The 21824-nt window shown below is 37.5% G+C and overlaps 1 protein-coding gene across 1 annotated transcript in view; it reads right to left on the bottom strand.

Moving 5' to 3' along the window:
* qkia (QKI, KH domain containing, RNA binding a) overlaps positions 1-21824 on the bottom strand; it is a 94430-nt gene that overhangs the window by 55402 nt on the left and 17204 nt on the right. Inside the window, 1 exon segment of the mRNA XM_038278145.1 lies at positions 5169-5311. Coding sequence (XP_038134073.1) covers positions 5169-5311 — 143 coding nt within the window.

Raw genomic sequence — 21824 nt, 5'->3', positions numbered from 1 at the left:
AAAAAAAATAAAAAAAAAAATAATATATTATATATATATATATTAGGGCTGCAACTAACGATTATTTTAAAAATCGATGAATCGGACGATTAATTTTTCGATTAATCGATGAATCAGACAAAAAATATTTTTTATATTAACCTCTTTATTCCAAAATAAACATTATAGACAGAACAAACAAGCACACAAGTACAGGTTGCTCATTAACTGTACTGGTGCAATAGGAAAAATAAATGTTTGTGTTAAAACTACGCAAACTTACATGAGAAATGTAGCTGTACATCCACAAAATATAGGGTACTTTGTTTCATAAAGCGCAAAAAAAGACATTTTTGTTTTTAAAAGCCTCTAAGGGGTTCAAACAATAGGCCCCCCCATTTCAACAAATGAGTTTTTTTTAGACTAGAAGAGTTCTGCCTTTTAAGACAGGAAAGTATAGCAGTTAAAGTTGCTACTTGAGAAAATACTGAACCATAGAGATAAAAATAGCCCTGTGATTCAAATTATAAATTGTATTTGGAATAAAAATGAGAGAACTAGGGGTGCTAAAAAACACATCCTCTAAAGACAGATACTTACATGGGAATGTGGCATATAATTAATTGACATATTACTGATCTTGCTGGATTTTATTCTGCTTTACTTCTATAAATTGCAGGATCCTCTTTACTTTATCTTTGCCAGAAGATTTAAACTTTAAAAGTCTTGCCCTCATAATTTGCAAGTTAATTTATTTATAAAGTAAATGTAAACGCTGCTTAAGCTAATTCAAATGAAATTAAAAGTAAAATAAGTAGCCAACCTTATCACTGTCTGTAACCTACTAACAAGGTAAGGAAAGCATCAGATGAGCTACCTGAGAAACTAACGTTACGTTTCCCCACTTTAAAACCAAATAAACATGGTGGTTCCGTGCCATGTTAATTTCTTTTGAAAAAAGTTGCATGTTATCACTTTTTTCGCTTTACAAAGCGCAGGCTATTTTAATTATTGTGATCAATTTGCGCCGTCAATCCCGGTGCATGCGCGCTTCATTTGCAGTCTGGACGCTGAGGCTCTGACTGAGAGGGACTCCTGCGGGAAAACGCGGTTGGGGGTGGGGGAGGCGCCCCACGGCAGAGTAGGAATGATACATGCTTTCACGTAAGAGTCTCCAAAAGCCGCCAGTGACACCGAAAAAAGTCGCCAGATTTGTCGCTAGTCGCTTTTTTGAAAAATAGTCGCTGGAGGGGTCTGAAAAGTCGCGGAGTTGGCAACACTGCACCTGCGGCGCTGACACGCTCTGCCGTATTTTTTTTTCTTCCTCTTTCAGTCAAGAGGCAGTGATGACGGCGCAGCGGATGACGCAATAATCGCGCGACACAACTAATCGATGATGAAATTTGTTGCCAACGCTTTTAAAAGTCGATTTTTATCGATTTTATCGATTCGTTGTTGCAGCCCTAATATATATATATATATATATATATATATATATATATATATATATAGTTACTGTTTGTATTGCTCATACAAGCTTACTTTCCAAAAGAAGATTTGCAGTAAGTATATAAGGGGGACGAGCGCGTAGGTCGGCTTTACGTAAACATATCACCAGAATGATTGACCATTAGGAGGACCACTTATTTTTAGGATCCACCCGGAAAAATAAGAACCTGCACTATAGCTTTAACTGGACTGCTTGTTTTAGAAACTTTTTTGGATGTTACCTGAATTAAACAACTGTATTTATTAAATATTTTAATGCTATTAATATATAGTAACACTCAATAGCAAATCAATAAATAATATTGCTCACATACTTTTTTTTTTTTTTTTATCAGTCGTTGAGTATATAAATAGATCAATAGACGTGTATAAAAATGAATACAGGATTGGAAAATATAAAAGTTTTTGTCAGTGCAGGGATGCAGACATGGACAATTCTTGGTTATCTTCGACTTCATCTTTGACCTACTTTTGGGGACAGCAGAAGGTGGCACTATGAACGTGTTCTAATGAGAGCGGTGAATCAGAGTCACACAGGTCTAAATATAAATGAGCTGTGAAAGAACATAGCAAATGAGAAACAGATCGCTAAGAAGGCTTTTGTTTTAGTCACAGATAAAGTGATCTTAGACTCATTGCAAAAAGGGTTAGCTTCTCTTTAGTCTGGAATGAGCAGGGATCCAAAATGCTTCTCTCTACAGGATTTCTCCTATTTCATGTAGGCACAGTTTTATAGTTTTCTGTGTTTTCTCCTCAGCATGCAACTGTCTCTCTATGGGAGGTTAGGTGTGAGAATGAGACGACGTCAACAATCAACCCATTATCGCATTGTAGCTTTCTAAATCGTACGGGATTAAATAAAGAATGGAAAAAATAAATATATCACTGATATCAAGACTATATACCCCATCTATCCGTCTCTACCACACATACATAGTTTTGCACAAAGTAGGATTTATTTCCTTGGGTTTGCCTCCTGGCAGCTCCTTCCTGGATTTACTGTGGTCCTTCCTTCTCTACTTAATGATCTCATGTGGTGGACTGGTTTATATATAGATACATCGGCACTAAAACAGGAGTAAGAAATCTGTGCCGTGTCATTTTTAGGCTCCTACAGGTATGTCTGAATCTTCTGTAGTCATCATGGCCACCATGGGGAACCCCAATTAATTTAGTAGCTTCCTTGACAGCACATAAACACAACGGAGTTACCGACCCAATTCGGCACCAAGCACAGCCCGCAGAGTTAGCAGAGGGGTCATACAAGGATGCTGCACATCACACCATATATGTGGGAGTGATTTAGTTAACATGCAGGCAGAATCTAACCAGTTATTTCTTGGCTCTCGTCTACAGTGACTTCAGTACAGGTTCAAACGGTGCTCGGCACACTACTTCCATGTTTAAAGGTGTGGCTGGTGGCCTTTCTAAGTAAAACTAAAAGAATCAAATTAGAAACATGTATATAAACTTATTGTGGACATTTAACAGGAACATATAATGACCTGATGGAGAGGAGCGACGTTGGTTCTAAGGTTAGCTGAATCTTATCAGACCCGTCAGGTGGAAAACACATTCAACCCATCCTGGTCTACAACCTGCTCCATATACTATCCTCAACAAGCAATATAAATATATCCCGAACTTAGAAACTTTTACCAGAAAATGGCTGCACAAGACAACACCAGGGTTTATACAGGAATGAGTAACCCTAATTTAATGCTTTTTAATGCTCTTTTAAAGCTCTTAGAAATAATTTTAATGCCATCAACAAGTACCATGTATATATATACATATATATATATATCGTTTTCCAGCCACTTTTGTTCAAATTTGCAATTTCGTATTCACGCGATCAACAGGAAGCAGTTCAGTGCAAATAAATTGCAATATAATATATCTGATGAAATTGTTTTTATAAACATTCAAAATAAAGTGTTTTAAATGCCACGATAATCACATTTAATACATTTTAATGCCAATTAAGGGTTTAATTAAAAAAATTATAATTTAATGACTGAATGATTTTTAATGACCCGCGGAAACCTGGAAAACATTTCTGTTTATTTGCATATCAAGAAAGAAAACAAATATGGCTAATTAACTGTCAACATATAGTTTATATTAAGACCCTCTAATAAGGAAATTATGTGATTATGATAGTATTGCTGAAAATTGGGATGATGCAACAAATCATAAATATGTTTTTGAAACTCGTCCCTCCTTTTATCCTTGCACATCAGCTTTAGTTTCTCCATCACTTTATGTGCAAATCAGTAAGTGAATAACTTTGGAAATAAAATATATGACTAAACATTTTCTCAACGTCATTAATGATTGCAATATTGCTGCTGTTACTGTCACACACACACAAAAAAATGCAATTTCATTTACTGAGCGGCTCTAGCCAATATTATGCATTTTAGTTACAGGGGTGTAAACAGTTTTTGTTTTTTCAGTTGATGCAGAAACTAATGGAGTGACTACACATTTTTCTTTTTATAGATTTATAAAGAACTGCTCCAGCCATACATGCTGCTACACTAATTTGTAAGATAAATCAACTCATTTGTTCATGGGATGTTGGAAATAATCATCTGATCATAAAAAAACAATACAAAAAAATAACCTTGTTTGTAAACCAATGTCAGATTCCAATAACAGCATTTCAAAACCAACTGCAGCATACCTGCTCTACCTCAGCAAATGGACCTGCTATGAAACCCGCTTCTATACTCCTTTTTCTTAAAAAAAATAGAACTGTTCCACCACAAGCATGATTACTTACAAAATACAACTGCTTTAAGGGTGTGTTTTACTTAGATTTTTGCCCAAAAAAACTAGATGGTAAATAAATACAGCTGATGAAATTATAATAACTGTAATTCTGTTGTAAAAGCCAATGCATCATTTGTCTTAATGTTTCTACAGGGAGGTAAAAAGACCCCCCACAATGACAACCTGCGAAGATCCAGTGACATTGAGATTGTGGAGTGCAATCAGCTGGGTGTTCACCTAAACAATAAATTGGACTGTGTGCTGTGTTCAGGAAGAGTCAGAGCACACTCTACTGCTGAGACCTTTAGGAGCACTGGGTGCACTCCTGGATTATTTAATTTACATTTGGGATTAATATAAGAAGTTTCAAATTGAACTGAAGACTTTTTTTGATTCTGTGGTGGCATCAGCCATTGGAGCAGCAGCTCATCCACAGCTGAGAGAAAGCAGCTGGAAAAGCTAATCAGGAAAGCCAGCTCTGTCCACTGATGCTCCTTCGATCCAATACAGGTGGGGGAAGAAAAAAATAAAAACCCAGAAGAACTCTGGGAAAAATAACAAACACCATTTTTGAAAAGTCTCCAAACCCATGCAGGGAAGCTGCTGCAGAGCTGGAGAGCGCTTTTAGCAACCTTTAATTATCAAACTCTGTGGCATATTCCTTTGAACCTGTGTGTGCTGCTTTTAATAACAACCCAGTATTTCTAATTTTGTCCCTTCTGTACAGCCCCTTATAATCTCTATTTTACATTTCTACCCTTTTGCGAATTTGAATTATTCCATTCATCCGTCACTTCACTGCTGTGCCATCTCAACGTTTCCACTTAAGAGCAATAGAGTATATCTGTATTCTATTCAAACTGTGAGCAGGAATAACTAAGGTGTGGTGCTGATCCACTTACGTCTGGGTACTCTTTGACAGGCACAAACAGTTTCTCCTGCAGGTGAACGATGGGTCCGATGGGTTCAGGCAGCTCCAGCGGGTGTTTGTCCACAAGGCCGTTCACTGAGTCGCTGTACATATCTTTACGCACTCTGTTGATCTCTGGAACACAAATAAAGGAATGAAAGATTAACAAGATGGTTTTAGGATTTTAGTAAAAGGAAATGAAATGCTGTCAGTTCGATTCTGGCCTATAGGAAGAAGAAGTTAATGCAGTATATAGGAGGAACAGAAAACTAATGTTTTTTTTTTATTATTATTATTTTATTTTGAAGCGTCCAAGTGTTAAAGACTATATAAATGTTGCAGTGTTGTTGTAGATTTACATAATAGTGGGAGCGCTTAACTGACATTTTGCCTTATCTTCTTTTTTTATTATTAGAGCAAATAAGACTTTTCATGACTAATTACAATTTCCTGCTTTCCATGAGGTCAAATCAGCTGATTTAAAGAAAAAATATTTTGTGAGGACAACATAAACAATAAAGAGTGCTACAGATTCGATGCTGGGGATGGGAGTTTTGAATCCAAAAGAAAATGAAGGGATAACAAGATTATCTCTTAACCTTTAACTCGTTTTTATCAAAAAGATAGATGGAGCAAACTGGAACTATGCATAATTGGACCAAAACTGCTGGGAGGTTGTGGTTCTGAAGCACTTAAGGATTAGTAAATGATTTTTCATTATTTGACGAGTCCCCTGGATCTGTAAATTCAAGATCGCTAAAGAATATTTTCCTTTGTGAGGAGTGAAGGGCAGTGTGACATATCTGCAAACAGATAATAAACTTGAAACATAACAGCCTCCTATAGCATCCAAGCAGTCCTTTGTGATTGAAATATTACACATACAGATTTCTACTTGATATATTGTGCATCTGTATTACAGGTGTATAACAGAACTCCTTTTAGCAGCAAAATGATTGTTTCTTTCTTCCACCACAGCAGAGGCTGCTGTTGGCCACAGCCATCTGAGTGAGAGGCAGATAACAGGACCAGACAAACAATCAGCTTCTGTATATCCTGCCTTCACTTCTGATCCAACCGTTGAACCTTTTCGGACAGAACCACAGCCAGCAGAGACCTCTAGCTATTCCACACACACACACGCTCATTTCTAAACCCCATTATCAGCTTATTGTGAGACAAAACGCCTTCCCACAGGAGTAGAGGAAGAAAAGCAGATATTCACAAATGTCCATGAGTGTGAAAATGTCACAGAAGATTGACAGCAGCAGTAATGACATGCATTAGAAGACAAAAGACTCCAGTTACACCCTCGCTTGCCAAGTGGCCATTACTGTACAATTATACTGTCCAAACGCAAGAAGAACTGAGGAAAAAAATGGATCAATAGGCAGATCAACAGAGACAGCTTTGAGTGAGGAAAGGCTAGAAAAAAAATAACCTTCATGAGCTTCAGAAAAGGACGCATGGATGTTGGGTGGTAATGCCAATGGCATCGTCCTCTGTAGGAACTTCCAAATTAAACTGCAGCTAACTATAGATGAAGGTCCGTTACCATCAAAACACGAATGGAGGTAGGCCAGACTTGCATAAGGTTTTACTATCGTTCTGCAGCTTTTTTTGTTTTAAAGCTACAGCGTTCCACCATCGAATCTATTAGGAATAATTTTTCATACTTTCCAACACAGTATAAGAAGCGCTTTTAGAGTTTCTGAAAATTGCAATATAAGGAGCCATTTGATTATCCAATGGAATGAAGCAGCTGGAATTTACTGTAAGAAAAAGAAAGGATCCTGGAACTTATTTCATTATTTGTATTGTTCCAGAGTGACTCTTTCAGGTTTCATGGCCCGAGCTCTGCTGGATCCATAAATATTCTCAGTCTTTTTATAAGATGACTTCCTCCAGGCATCAAACCCAGAAGCGAGATTATATCACTTCTACTCTAGACACAAAGCCACATTATGCCCTAATTTGAGAGCTGTAATTGCTAATAATCTCTACAGTATTAGAGTATGATAAAATTACATGTGTTTTTCTTCAAGAGAACATTTATAGACAGACAAAAGCTGTGCACACATGCTGCATCACTGGAAAAGCACAGAAGAGCTAAGCTTAGCACATTAGCTGATGCCAAAAGCTCAATGAGAAGAAAACCATAGCTAGTAAAGACTTTTTGTCCCCTGGCTAAAAGGGCCAGAAAAAAAAATACCTTAATCATATTTGATAGAGCAACCCAACAACCACCAGTAGCAATTCTACCTCCTCTAAATTGTTATTTCCTCTTGCTGAAATGCCACATTAACATAAGGGGGCTGAACTGGGCCATCAGCAGAGACGTGCGGCATTTGACAACCTCTAATTTTAGCGCTGCAACTCTTTTCTGAAGTGCTGCATTCACCTAAAAATTACCCCCTGCCTTACACGGCCAACAAAAATCATTTATCCATACGTCCACCCCGGCAGAAAAGCTCATAAGTGAGGATATGTGGGTTTTTGAGTGCATTGGGATGTGTTAAAAATAAAAAGAAAACAAACAAAAACAAAGAAAATAAAATGCAGAAATAAGATGCAAATTTCTCTTGAACTTTGGCATTAAAATAAAAAAAATCTCCATATACATTTTTAGAACATGACATCTGAACTCCTTTTTAGAACAAACAGACGATAAAGAAAAGCTAACAGGAATTATTATTCATAAAAAGCAGTAAATGTGACTGCTGCACTAAGTGCTGCTTGGTGTGTTTGCAACAGACTGTGCAAAGCTGAGCTCTCGTTTCTACAGCATCATGGACGCCACTCTGGATGGGCAGCATTCAGAAACGGTATAAAAATAATTTTATTTTTTTTTTAATCCTGTGGAGCTTGTTTTCCCCCTCTGTAAGTTCTCTTATCAATAACGTAACAAGAAACACTTGGTTCTTAGGTGCATCCAGAGGAACAGGTGGAGGAACTTGAACTTTATAAAGGTGGACAGCACATTTATACCTTTAATGAGGGTTGTTAGAATCTGCAGAACAGGATACGAAATGAAAGAAATGCTGACTCATATTCAAAAGATTAACTGACCAAAATAACCTTTCGCTGTGGTGCCAGTAAATGTATACAAGGAAGGAAGTTATAACAACTTCAGACAAACCCATCCATTCTGGCTCCTTCCATTTTTTTATCTTTTTTTTTGCATTTAGTTAGTGGTCATGCAAAAGGCATCAAATATGTCCAAGATGAGTGCTTTAAAGTGAATAATAAATTTCATATAGAATACAAATCACTGAGATTAACAAGATTTCTGAATACCTGGTATGACCAGTTTTTTCCTTCACTTCTTATTTTGGGCTGGAAACTAATGATTATATTTTCAATTGATTAATCGTTAAATAATTATTTAGATTAATCATCAGATAGTAAAAGGTGCCTTAAAGAAGACTTTATGCAGAATATAAACCTGGAGATGCTAACACTAAGCTTGCTGAGGAGTTCTGGACAAAGCATATTCACGAACATATTCTTCTTAAATGCTAAACATTTATATATCTTTTACAATTTAGGCATAATAACTGCTCTGAGTGGGATGCGTGTGTCAAGCTTCTATATACTACAGGTAACAATTAACTGATTACCAAATGACTATTTTTTTTATTTATCAATTAATTACGATTAATCTGATTAATTGTTTCAGGGCAAGTTCACACAATCTACAGTATGACAGATATTTGTATGGTGATCTCTAAGTGAGCATTTCTTATGTCGAAGGGACACACAGAGCACATAATAAAGGGACCCTTAAGGCTAAAACTGGAGAAAAAAAAGAAACAATAGAAAGGACATTAACCATAACATTATAAGAGGGAATTGCAAGGTCAAAGAGCTCGCAAAAAGAAGTGGAATAGGAGTAAAACTAAAACTCCCAGAGCAGAGTGTACGTCTCTAGACTCTTACTTCTCATTTCTGCCTTAAAGTTAAAAAAGAAAAACCTCACTTTATCCATCTTACTTTTTGTTTCGCTCAGTTTCGGGGATTGTCAAAATCTAAAGTGAAAAGGAAAATGTTACAGACAGCACCTGCATATCTATCTGCCCTGTGTCAGGGAAAGAAATGATTTCTCCTCATCTTCTGCTATCTTGGCCATAAGGAGGGAGTGTACCCAGAGGGAGAGAATGATGACAGGTGGAGCAGACCAAGAGCTGGCTGAAGAAAGGAGGGGGGAAAAAACTTTTTTTAAAACATCGAAACACTCAGAGTTGTATTAAAAACAATGGGCAGGTCCAGGAGGAGCTGCTGTAATCAGGTTAAAGACAGGTGAGCATCACACAATGAGAAGTGCTCTATAGAAGAATGAGAACAGGTCCGCAAAGAGACCAAAAATAGACCTCCTCTGTAACTGCTTTGTCCTCAGCGTTTGGGCTCGGAGCCAACCATCCTCTGACCAGGCAGTGCACCTCTGTCCTCGTGCAGAGGAGGGAAAAGGAGAGCAAACAAGTGTAATGGCCAAATAATCAATGCTGTCGGCTTTGCAAGAGAAAAGCTGCTTTGGGTGCCTTGTGATGCCAGGTATTAGCCTGATAAAATCTGGCACCTGAAACAGATCGAGTCTAACACCAATTAATCTTTAAGCCAAAATGATCAAATGTTCAAACTCGGCATATTATTTAAATGGGTCTTCCTTGCGTGGAGTGATTTAAGATCAGAACCGTGTGGCGTTTAGAATCCGCCCATCTTTATCTGTGTGTACATGTTGATGTGCTTGATCCATGATATCAACTGGGAAAAGTGGAAGTTTTAAAAAGCTTAAGTTAAGACTGAAGACATGATCTTCCTTTCGGAAGATGCTGCAGCAATCATATATTCACCTAAATGTGCCAGAGCTAAGTAAAAACAAGACTCTAGGGAGAAACACGCCTTTCCACTTTAAAGCAGAGCACTTTAGCTATCACAAAGCCTGGTTTCCCTTTGCAAAGGGAAAGGATTTGCGTGTTTAATGCGTTCCTGGCCTTTATTCATGGCATAGACAACTTTATCCAAGATGACACTCCACCTCAGCCGTTTAGGGGTCTGACAGGCCAAGCATGTGGGAGAGAGGGTAGACTGTGCATATCAGGGAGAGACTAAAGCACACCTGCATTTCTAGGATTTATCAACAACTCACAGCTTGTCTTTCCTCTTCCCCCCTCTCCATCTCTCTCTACTTGCAAGGTAAAAAAAAACATTTCTTTTCAGTTCAATATTGTCTTGGTTCTCCAATCTTTCATGCAGAGGCAGACTCCAGCTGCATAAATCCTTTATATTCATACATTAACTTCCTGTTCCTTCAATGATTTCGCTGTTCTTGCAACAGGGTTAAGCAGGGTTTTTCCTTACATAAAACCATAAACATATGCAACTAGACATTCACGCTTTATATCTTTTTCTAACTTATTCTGGCCCAGATATATATATATATATATTTTTTTTTTTTTAATTATTTATATACATATTTATTTTTATTTTAATATCATGGGTCAGGTAAAGGACTGCTAACTCTACCTTTAAGGATCTCTGAAATGTCAACTCTAATCACTCTTCAGATTTGAGATGAGTAACATCACAGCTCTCTCCTCTAAAAACTACAGAACAATCATGGAAGAAAGCGCTTTTTATACATCATGCACATTTGTAAATGCAAATAAGGAAATTAGTCATTTCTCCCCAAAACAGTTAAAATATACATCTTTAAGTAAAGTCATTGAGCCCCTAAGTGTCTTCTAAGGGATTACAGGTGGGTTGCTATTGCTTGGTTAGAATTGTATTAGAAAATATCTCTGACCAAAAGTTGTTCGAAAGTGACGCCACCATCAGTAATGTTGATTATAAGAAAATACGGAACTATTTTACTTTAAAAAAGGTCGAGAATTAATTTTAAAAACACAGAAAAAGATTTGTGAAAGACATGAAAAAACTAGATGTAATTAGAACCCAACCTGTGGTTTTTGGATTTTAATGTCCAACTATTCAAAACAGATCTGAGAAGATTCTCAGTCATCCAGGTCATAGTCAATCTTAAAAAATTTCAGCCTAGGCAAATAGGCGTGAAGTTTTCTAGAAGACCTTTCTTCCTGGATGAGAGGTAAAATTATCTTCTAAAAAAATCTGTACGTGCAGTTGCCTAGACTGAACTTTTTCAAGCTTATTTAGAGCAAAGTATAAACAAAGGATTCTGTCTGTTTTAGTATCAGATGTTGCTACTTTAATAAACCACAACAAAACAACTGTAAAACACCATTTCCCAGCCTAATTAAAGAAATAATATTGCAAAAGAGATTGCTAAATCAAACACCAAAGCTAATTTGAAAAACAATCTAAATAGGTAATGCCTTTTAAAAACAGACTGATACCAAGGCCTGAGCTTAAAAGGAACAGTTGTGATTAAGCAAAATAAACCAATTTCACTCCCAAAGTGTCCATCTTCTGTCTGTTCCTCATATATTCTTCCTGTGTTACAAAACACTCACTGGGACAAAGCAAGAAGACCAAAGGATGCAATACAGCCAGGCTGAACTTTGGGCACAGGGAAGGAACGGGGATTTCCTCACAATTTCTTCCAGAGATTCAGAAACTGCTGTTTCAAGTGTTTTCCGTTCCCAAAGCAACAGAAGAAATCTTCCACAAAAGACAAAAAAAAATGTTTTCAAAACTTGCAACTACACAATGGAGAGCAAAGTTACGCAAAGCTGCAACATATGCGGACACATATTTAGAATTAAAAACAGATGGCAACCAAAGTGGAATATGAGAAGCTTATATGTCAGACTTTTACTCCAAAAAAGAACTGTTTTCATTTATTTTCCCTTTCCTTGAGCAACAATACAGGGTGGGGTTTATTTACACAGGGAATGCTTGCTGCAACTAGGCTTTTAAAGAGAACATTTCCTTATTCAACAACAATGTGTTTAAATTGTGTTTCACATCCTAAACTTGTACTTATTTGTACTTGACTGTATCTGCACAGTCTTCAGATATCTAATAATCGAGTAACTGGTGTATTTTTGGAAAGCAAGATATCTGCTTTCAGTGCTTTCTACATCCTCTGTGACCTTTATCACGTTAGGCACCAATCTGCATCACGTTTGACTTTCTTTTTTGCTGTAAGACTGTTTTTTCCAATAGTTAGAATCTTAAACACTTACAACAATTGGAAAATATGACCATGTTGCTTTCCAAATAAAGACCATTATATAAATATTGCACATGAATGTTAAAATGGCAATATTTTGAATGAGGCACAAGTCAGATATCAATTTTGAAAGGGACCAGGGTTTGAAAATTATAATTTCTTTAGATGATAATCAAAATTATCAACTTGACTAGAAACTTATAACAATAAATATCTGATAAAAGCCAAACCCTAATCCCAAAGAAAGAAAAAAAGAGATTTTGATGATTTATTTTCATTAATTTTATTTGCCAGGCTTAATTATATCTTTTTTACTGACGTGAGCCAGTTTGCAAACATTGTGCAAGCCTAGTTTAAAGTATGTGCGCACCAAGACAGAAAGTTGAAAATGAACTATATTTTCAACTTGATCCACACCGTTCTTCACATTTCCATAAGAGAACCTATTCAAAATGTTATTAGAAAAATTTATTTAAACAGGTATTAAAAATAGGTAATACCAAACAATATTCAGATATACACTGAGAGCAAAAAAAAACAGCGAAGACTTCAATTGCTTTAGCAGTAAAAAAAAAAAAAAAAAAAGGTGAGCTGTAGCCCGAGGGGAAGCCTTTGTCTCAAAGACGGTGAGGTAGAGGCTTCAGGTTCATGCTTTTAAGTAGATCGGCCAGAAACTGACATGAAGGTTTCTGGACTCTCTCCCCGAGTCAGGTAAAAGAAGAAACACACAGCAGCAGCAAGTAAACAGCAAGCCAACAGAGCAGTTCTTCTATCACCCAAATTGAGGATGAGCAGAGCTTTTTATAACAGGGAGAAAACTGCTTAAACACAGTAAGAGAAAGCCAACTTTCCCGAAGCAAACAGTGTGGCTCAAAATCCGAGGCTTTCAGTGTGCACATGAACATATATGCCTCGGCCAACTGCATCCTTGAAAGCAGCACGTTCTGCTCTCTGATCCTCAATAATGAGCTGCAGCTGCCGTAAATAACACAGACTATATAACAACTATAGCCAACTAACTACGTTCTGGACAGAGTCTCCACAAAAAAGCATACACACAAGACATAAAAACAAACTCCTAACTAAACATTAGAACACCCACACACACAAGCTAATGAACCCGTGTGCGTTTGTAGGCAAGGCTCCCCTGAGAGAATGAACCCACAGAAATAACGCTCCACATGGAAGGAGGAGGAAAACTGCCTCCGAGAAAAATCTGCTAAACAAATACTGCAGGAAGCTCCACTAACTTAACAATACTAGCCGCTGGTTTATGTTCAGTCTACAGATGGAGAGATTAAAATCAGAAAACTACAGACGCTCTGTGACAAGAGGGCGGACAGGGAGAGTAATAGAGCTCCAATAATCCGGATAATGAAAAACCAGGATTTAATGACTGAGACAGGAAATAACTTGTTAAACTGAAAGTACTTCCCAGTATGGAAAAAGAATACTAAGATTGCAACTGATACAATCAAGAATATGTTGTTTTTCAGGGTTCTTAGATGTTCATTTATTTAAAAGTAATAATAAATAATAAATTTCTAGACTTTTTAGTACTAACACATTTATTTTTACCAGCTTGTAGATACAAACCACCACATAACCATGATAAGAGATGAATGTTACTATAACCTCATCATTCACATTCTAATGGGCTGGTTATCCTCCCTCAGCGGTGTGTCGCAGTGAGCTTGTCGAAGACATTTTTGATTTATACTCAATATTAAAGCGTGGTCTGCACTCTTACTCCACACCACAACACAAGATAGGGATGGGTATTGCCAAAGAAGTCACGATTCGATTTGAATCACGATTCATATGCCACGATACGATTCTATCACGATGCATCACGATTCTTGAATTATTGCGATGCATTGCGATATTTTCACTGAACACTGTTAGAAAAAAATACAGCCATTACCAGTGGCTGACTGGCTGGGTATGATCTGGGTAGTGTCTTCCAATTGATAAATAACTGAAAGCAACTGCATTCATACATAGCTGTATTTATTGAAACGACTTTTGGAGGTATTGCCATGAAAACAAATACCACTGTAAAAATATATCAACTTTATTTTTACCTTTTTTTTTAAAACCAAAATGCTTCCAAACATCGGATTTGAAATGTGATGGAGCCGGACAAAGTTTCTCAATCTCCTCCGTGTTTTGTTTATGAATGACTCGTCGCAGTATCCCGCAGCCGGAAATGCTTGTGACACAAGGCAGCGACATCTACTGGACTGGAAGTTGTATTACACTTGTTTTTGGCTGATGTTCACCAACCATTCATGCAATTTTATTTATTAATTTTTTTCTAATTAATAATCGATACTTGGCGTCAAGAATCGATGCAGTAGATCACGAAAATTAGAATCACGATGCATCATCATGACGATTATTTTGCACACCCCTAACACAAGAGGGACGAACTAGCTGCGGGTCTAGATACGGCTGAGGCGGTGAAGGAGTCGGGGGGTGTTTGTCCAACAACGGAGGGACATGAGGGTGAAAAAGAGCAGGGATCCAGGTGGAAAAAGGGTCCCAGCGTTCTAACGCACCTCGCTCTTTTAGCTGGTGCAACTTCAAGAGTGGAAATCTTAACTAAAATGGACTGGAGTATCGTGCAGCTTTTGAAAAGTTGTTCAGGTCATTTCTACCCATTGGTTACATATGTTATAATTATTTTTATTGACGATGTGTGAGTCCGTAATACCACCTGCCTGTTGCGTGTCAGATCTAATGTTTTCCCAAGTAGTTTATCTAAATAGGACACTTTCTCTATCAGGATAATATCATCTTCATTAAGCACATGCCACAGATTAGGGAACTGAATGAGAGCAGTGTCCTTGATCTAAGAACATAGTGGATTATTTTGATAAGGCTGGAACCATTAATGTCTCCTCATTTACAAACGTATATGATGTAATGATGTGGCATACTGTCGTTGTATAAAATGCTTCTTTCACTGTGATTTGGGTCCGACTTCAATGAGAAGTGCCTTTTGTCTTTGAGCCTTTTGTTACACAAAGCAACTTCTCTGGTCTGAGTGAGATTACAATTTCTGACAAAATCTGTTGTCATGTCTCATGGTTATTTAATAAATATACGTTATGAGGTGTTATTTAAAGAGTTTGTTCCAAGTGATTGTTTTTCAGGAAAAGAGCAAGGGGAGAGAAAGCTTAATGTGTTAACAGAGAGCTTTCCTTAACACCTTTTAAAAAGCAGTTTAATGTTTTTCTTTTTGCACTTCACTCAGGCCCCGTTCTAGCACTATAGAGAAAGTTCAAACTAAATCTTTTTGTTTTACGAAGAGGATATTAGTAGTCAAACAGACTTGTTGTGATGGTGAAGAAACATGCATTGATGGATAAGGGATCAACGTGGGGTGGGAAGAAAATCTCAATTAAATATGAAACAAATAAGAACTACATTGAATAAGTATTAGTAAAAAAGTTTTCTTAAATACATGAAAGAAGGAGTCTGATAAACCAAACTTTTCAACACTAATTTTATTATTTTTTTTCTCTGCTATGAAAGAGGGGGAGGCAAAATCTTATTGACCAGAGATAGGAATCGGCGCTTATATACCAAGTTATTTCCCTTAGCTGTTCCCGCGATTTTATTTGAGTAATCACATTAACCAAGTTTGTTATTTATCGGGTTGTTTTTTTAATGTTGAATAAAAGTTTGATGTTAAAATAAGAATTTGTAACTCCATGTAATTCCTCACCTGTAGGTACCTGCAGTACCCGACAGGTCAAAATCAGAACCAGAAGGAAAGGTAACAGAAAAGCAGACATAAGCAAAAGAGAAAATGCCTTATTGATGCATTTCTAACCGTTATTTTTCTAGGTTTGTCAAAAACAATAAGGAGCGTGGAGCCTCCTCTGTCTGAAACTCTGAGAATATGTATTCTAAAATTGGAACATGTAGGTGTGGTGATGGCCAAGAACAGCAATCAGCAAAGCCATTTATCATAATCGGTGGCAAATGCAATGTTTTCTGGGGCTGTCAGCGTGACTGGATGCAGGAGGAGAAAAAGGTGCCAGACTGAATGGGGCTTTCTGTGACTGCTGGCAGTAATGGGGACAGCGTGGCATAAAAAAGTGTCAGAGCATGTTAGTTTGGTGATTAAACAAAGCAAACAGATGATGCAGACAAGGAGAGATGGAAAGACAGAGCTAAACGCCGAGCGAGAGGCAGGAACGGAGAGGAGAGAAACAAACATTGGGTTTGCAAACTATCAAACCTCTGGAGATGTTAGATTCTTATCCATGTAATATGATCATGCAGATGTCTGATTAAAATGAAATTAATTCTGCACGATGACCGCATTCTTAATGATGAGACTTTAAGCCAAACAGTCCTCCATCCTTAAAGAACACCTAATATGAAGATCATCACAGATTTACCAGTCAGTCTTTCAGCAATTAAAATCAACCCTTTTTCCTTCAATCACCTCTGACCTGTAAACAGAGCGGCAAATAGAAAAACAATGATTTTCTTTTTCTATTCATCCAAGTTTGAACCTTTCCTGAGTTTCTCAAAAAGCAGATCAAAGTCAGAAACTGATGCTTTGATGCTTAAATGAGAATAATTTAGTTTTTCCTTAAACCTACAGCTCAATTTTATCCTCATATTCAACTATGAGGGGGGAAAAAAGAAAAAGTTTTAAAAATATTGAGCAGATCAAACCTCGAACTGAACCAGACGAGCCTGAGAGGTGCATTTTAAATACAGATGTCCAGAATTAGCCAGTCAACAGATATCATGGTTGCATTTTATCTTGCATCCACTAATGCTAATGCATTCTTCAGATCATATGAAGTGCAAGCAATAGTTATCCTGTCGGTAAATATTTCCTTTTTTTTGCTTAAATTTAGACTGATCCAACATGTGTCTTTACTGTGCCATTTCCATCGAGTAAATGAAAAAAGAAAAATTAATCAATGAATACATCGGCTGCAGGCCTAAACAACATAGCTTATTTCAAAATAAACGCCACCGGCCTCGGAGAACGTGTATTAGTTGATCTCTAATTAAGCACATAACTTAGAACTACCTATATTTTTACTCCAGAAACACATCAACCACAGCGCACGTTGAGTGAGTAAAAATCTATTCTGCTTTGATGAATAAATCAGGGTCATCTTGGCCTCGAAGATCAAACCAAGAAAAAGGGGAAGAAGAAAAAAGCCATAAAAAAGACTGGTGCATTTTAAGGTGAGTTAATTATCAGAGCCAGATGTAGCAATCATAAGAGCTAGAAAGAGGCATGTAGATGGAGAAGTTCAAGGTGGTGTCATGGACATTTGATAAAAAAAAAACATAACAGCTAAAAGTCCCACTGAGGTTTAAAATAATAAAAAAAAAAATCTGGATGATAGTTATCCTGAAACAAGATTGAGGTGTAAAGTAATTTAATATCTAGAAATGACTGCAAATTTATCAAACAGCAAAAATATCAGACACAAAAATTTCAAAATAAGAAAATAAATGATATCCAGGCGCTCCACAAAGGCAGTCAGAGCTGTTAGAGGAGTCCCTCCCGCTTCCATTCGGGCCCACACAGCAGAACCCCCCTTTTAAAGTAAAAGAGCTGCTGTTCGTATCTAGAGAGCTATTAGGACCCCAGTCTAAAATTAGAAAACGGGATCATCTCCATCTTTGATGATGTGGAACTGCTTTATGGGGCTATCTGTTAGTGGGGGGCGAGCTGGCAGCTCAATGAGCCAAGGCAGCAGCACTTCTGTGCACTTGTTGGGGTCTGCCACAGAGCGTGGTGGTACTGCTAGGGAGGGTTAACTTGATACAGAAACATAATGGTTGGTTTTAATGGCTGCTGCAAGCGGCTAAGCTTTATTACTCTCAGCAGGGGTGGTGGAGGGGGGGTAGGTCTTCTGCATGTACAGTCATACGTACATTTGAGGGAGCTACCCCAAGGTGAGAGAGAGATCGACAACCATTTCTTTCATGCTTGTGGTTTTCTTTCAAGAAGCACAAAGAAGTGAGGTGGGAACAAAAAGCCAGGAGCCATTTCTCAGAAGTTTAATATTATTAGTCATTTTAAGAAGTTCTCTGCAGCTGCTGCTCCCTTTCTTCTTGCTTCACTTTGTAAAGCAACCCCAATTTGCTACCTCAGCTGAATCATCCAACCTAATGCACACAATTGCAGACTCAGACTCCTTCAAAAATATCAAGCAACTACTTTAGCACAGTTTCCTCCATCTGAAGGGGAGCCGTATGTAGCGTTAAATTGGAAGCCAAAGCAATTGTCATTTAACAGCCTGGTATTCGCAAAGAAGCCTCATGAGCTTAAAATGGTTTCACAAATTTCAGAGAGTACATACTGTCAAAGAGGAAGAAAAGAAACCCGACTGTCTCAATTAGGCATCGGGGAGCATAAGTTTCAAGAAATAAAACTTGGATATGATGAGAGAGGACCAGCTAGAATGAGGTGCTTAAGCAGCACAGGCGTGGATAGAAAAGCAGCCGGTTGATTGAATCCAGCAGATGATTTTCCTTTGTGTGTTTTATCCGGGTATCTGCAGCTTTCACAGTCACTTTCTCCTCATTATACACAACCTAAATATTGGGGTTTTATTTAATCCTTACAGTGAAATAAACAGAGGCATTGTATATATTCTGAAAAAAAAACTAAGCATCAGGTTTTCTTAATTTGATAACCTGAAAACACCTTTGCGTACCTTTGAACAGTTTGTTTTTAAAGTCGTAGGGATGCGGCTGTTCCAACCGTTGCATTTCCAAATTCTCGAGTGGTACCCGACTTTAAATGAGTGAATAAAGTGAAAGTGATTATCGATTATCAACGGGGCGGGATTGTTGTGGCGGAAGGTACACAAGCAAGTTTGATTGTGTCTTGGAAGCATCTTGCTAACCAGTTAGCAACTTTGTGCTAGTAGGTTCCCAATGGGAAATCACAAGGACCAAGTAGCACTAAACTGGTGACTTAGAAACGACACTGTCAAGGAACGCTATGGACAGCGGAAACACGCAAGAGGGGAGTTTTGTGTCTGAGGTCGGGGATGAGTCTCCTCCATCATACATTTTTTTATTTAGAGGAGGAAAGCGGGGATGAAGATGTTGTGGAAGAGTATGACAGGGCGGCAGACTCTTTGTTTGGTGTCGTAGGCTTACAGCCGTACATGTTTGAGCCCTTGCCTCCCAACGCTGCCAGTTCTGTTAGCTCTACACCTATGATGCTATGACCGAAAACATTTGATTGACAGATGACCGTTGATGTATGATTGGCTGAATTCAGGTGTACAAGCTGACGTACAACCAACTGCCTTGCATAAAGTAATGAAAAAAAAAGAAAAAACAGATTTTATGACAGAATTTTTTTTTTTCCAATAGAAATTTTCTAAATTTTGGGACAATATCGTCTGATAAAGAGTACATTTATATACATGTTTAAGCCAGAATGATTTGACATTCAAATATGACTTTGCTACGGAACACAGCAGATAAAAAAAAAACAAATAAAGTCAGTAATGGATTTGAAAAAGAAGATTTTGGGGCATTTTTTGGGTTCAATAACAGCAAAAAAATAATTATTAAAAAAAGAATCAGCAGGAGAGTTAATGTGTCTACCTGAACTAACAGCGTTACGCACAAGCATTCACACTTTCATACACACCACAGGAATGTGGTGGGAGTGAAATAAAGAACAGGATGTGTGCAACAAGATGTGAGAATAGAAGATAAGGAATGTTAAGAATAACAGGATGCAAAGTCAGGAAACATGCCCAAGGAGTGTTATGTCTGAGTACGAGCTGTGGATCCGAGTGATCCTTGGTCCCGTTTCGTTCTGGAGTTGTGCAGGAATTCCACTGCTGACAGCCGGTCTATGGTTACTGTTTTGAAACTTCTCTTAGAATAAGATCTTACTGATTACGAAAAAAAGTCAAATCAGTTACACTGGATAATTATGAGGTTAATTAAAGTGGTTCTGCCCAAGTTTTTGAAGAAACAGCTGCATCTCTGGTCAAAACAATGACAGGAAAGGCCCTGCTGTCCAAAGAGGAAACAGGAGAGGAAAAGGATGGGAAGAAAGACTCAGAGTGTCAGTGTGAGCGGGAATGATAAGACAAAATGTGCTTCCTGTTCTCAGCCCAGTCAGCAACATGACCACCGTCCACAGAACCTCCAGCAGCAACAGACAATAGGAACATTTGTCACGCTGGACTTTGACGTCTGTAAGCATAACTTCAAGGGATCCTGTCTTATTTTCATATTCCTAGTTTTTTGTTTTTTTTATATATATATATAAAGTAAAGCACAGAAAAAATTACTAAATTTAAAAGGAGTTTTAATCAAACAAAAAATGCAAGAATTGCAAGATCCCACCTGTTTATGCATCAAAGCCTATGTCCTTAACACTGATTTGATTCAACTCAACTCAAACTTTATTTATAAAGCACATTAAAAAACAACCGTGGTTGACCAAAGTGCTGTACAGGAATGACAGTTAAGGAACATAAGATAAAAACTGAAGGCTAAAATACAAAAAAACATTACAAAAAGAAAAATTTTATAATAAATACAACAGGATAAATGTTTAAAATAAAATACTATTTTTTTAAATAAAATGTAAAAAACTTTTTTGCAAAATGTCCACTTAGACTTGATTAAAAGCCAGGGAGAAGAAGTTTGCTTTTAGAGAGGATTTAAAAACCTCAAAGGAGCCTGCTGATCGAATATGCCAAGGCAAGTTATTCCAGAGTCTTGGTGCCACTGCCATAAAGGCACGATCACCTTTGGTCTTAAGTCTGGTTTTAGGCATGACCAGTAGCAACTGATAGAGGATCTCACTGTTATGGTCGGGGCATAGATTTTGAGAAGCTCAGTCAAATACAGGGGGGCTAGACCATTAAGAGCTTTAAAAACAAGCAATACATTTTTAAAATCTATCCTAAAAACAACCGGGAGCCAGTGCAACGAGGCTAGAACAGGTGATATGTAGTCACGTTTACGTGTGCCAGTAAGGAGACGGGCAGCTGCATTTTGTACCAACTGCAGACAGCGTAAAAGTGAGTGGTCAAAGCCAGCATATAAAGAATCACAGTAATACAATCTTATATTAATAACAGCATAGATTACATACTCCAGATCTTTGTTTGGCAGGTACCCTTTCACTTCTGAAAAAATTCTTAACTGGTAAAAGCTGTTTTTTACGACTGAACTAACCTGGTGATCAAATTTCATTCGTTCTAAATTTCAAAGAGCCGGCAGTTATCTAATGTGTTTATAGTTCTGATGCATTTCATGAATAATTTGGGGGGATATCAGTATTCCACCAGCAATAATGCACATGATGGTGAGCAGTAATAAAACACACACATTAATAGCTGATAGGTGTACATTTAAGGGATTATTTTAATATGTCAAACAACAAAATCAGGAACATATTCTTACTGTAAAGGTTGCAAGACTTATTTTGGGGAGGGAACAGATGGCATCAGCAGCAGCCTG

Source organism: Cyprinodon tularosa, unplaced genomic scaffold (genome assembly GCF_016077235.1).
Source record: "Cyprinodon tularosa strain WSP-4 unplaced genomic scaffold, ASM1607723v1 ctg139, whole genome shotgun sequence".
Classification (NCBI taxonomy): domain Eukaryota; kingdom Metazoa; phylum Chordata; class Actinopteri; order Cyprinodontiformes; family Cyprinodontidae; genus Cyprinodon; species Cyprinodon tularosa.
The sequence above is the reverse complement of the archived record's forward strand: the minus strand, read 5'-3'. Positions and strand labels throughout refer to the sequence as shown.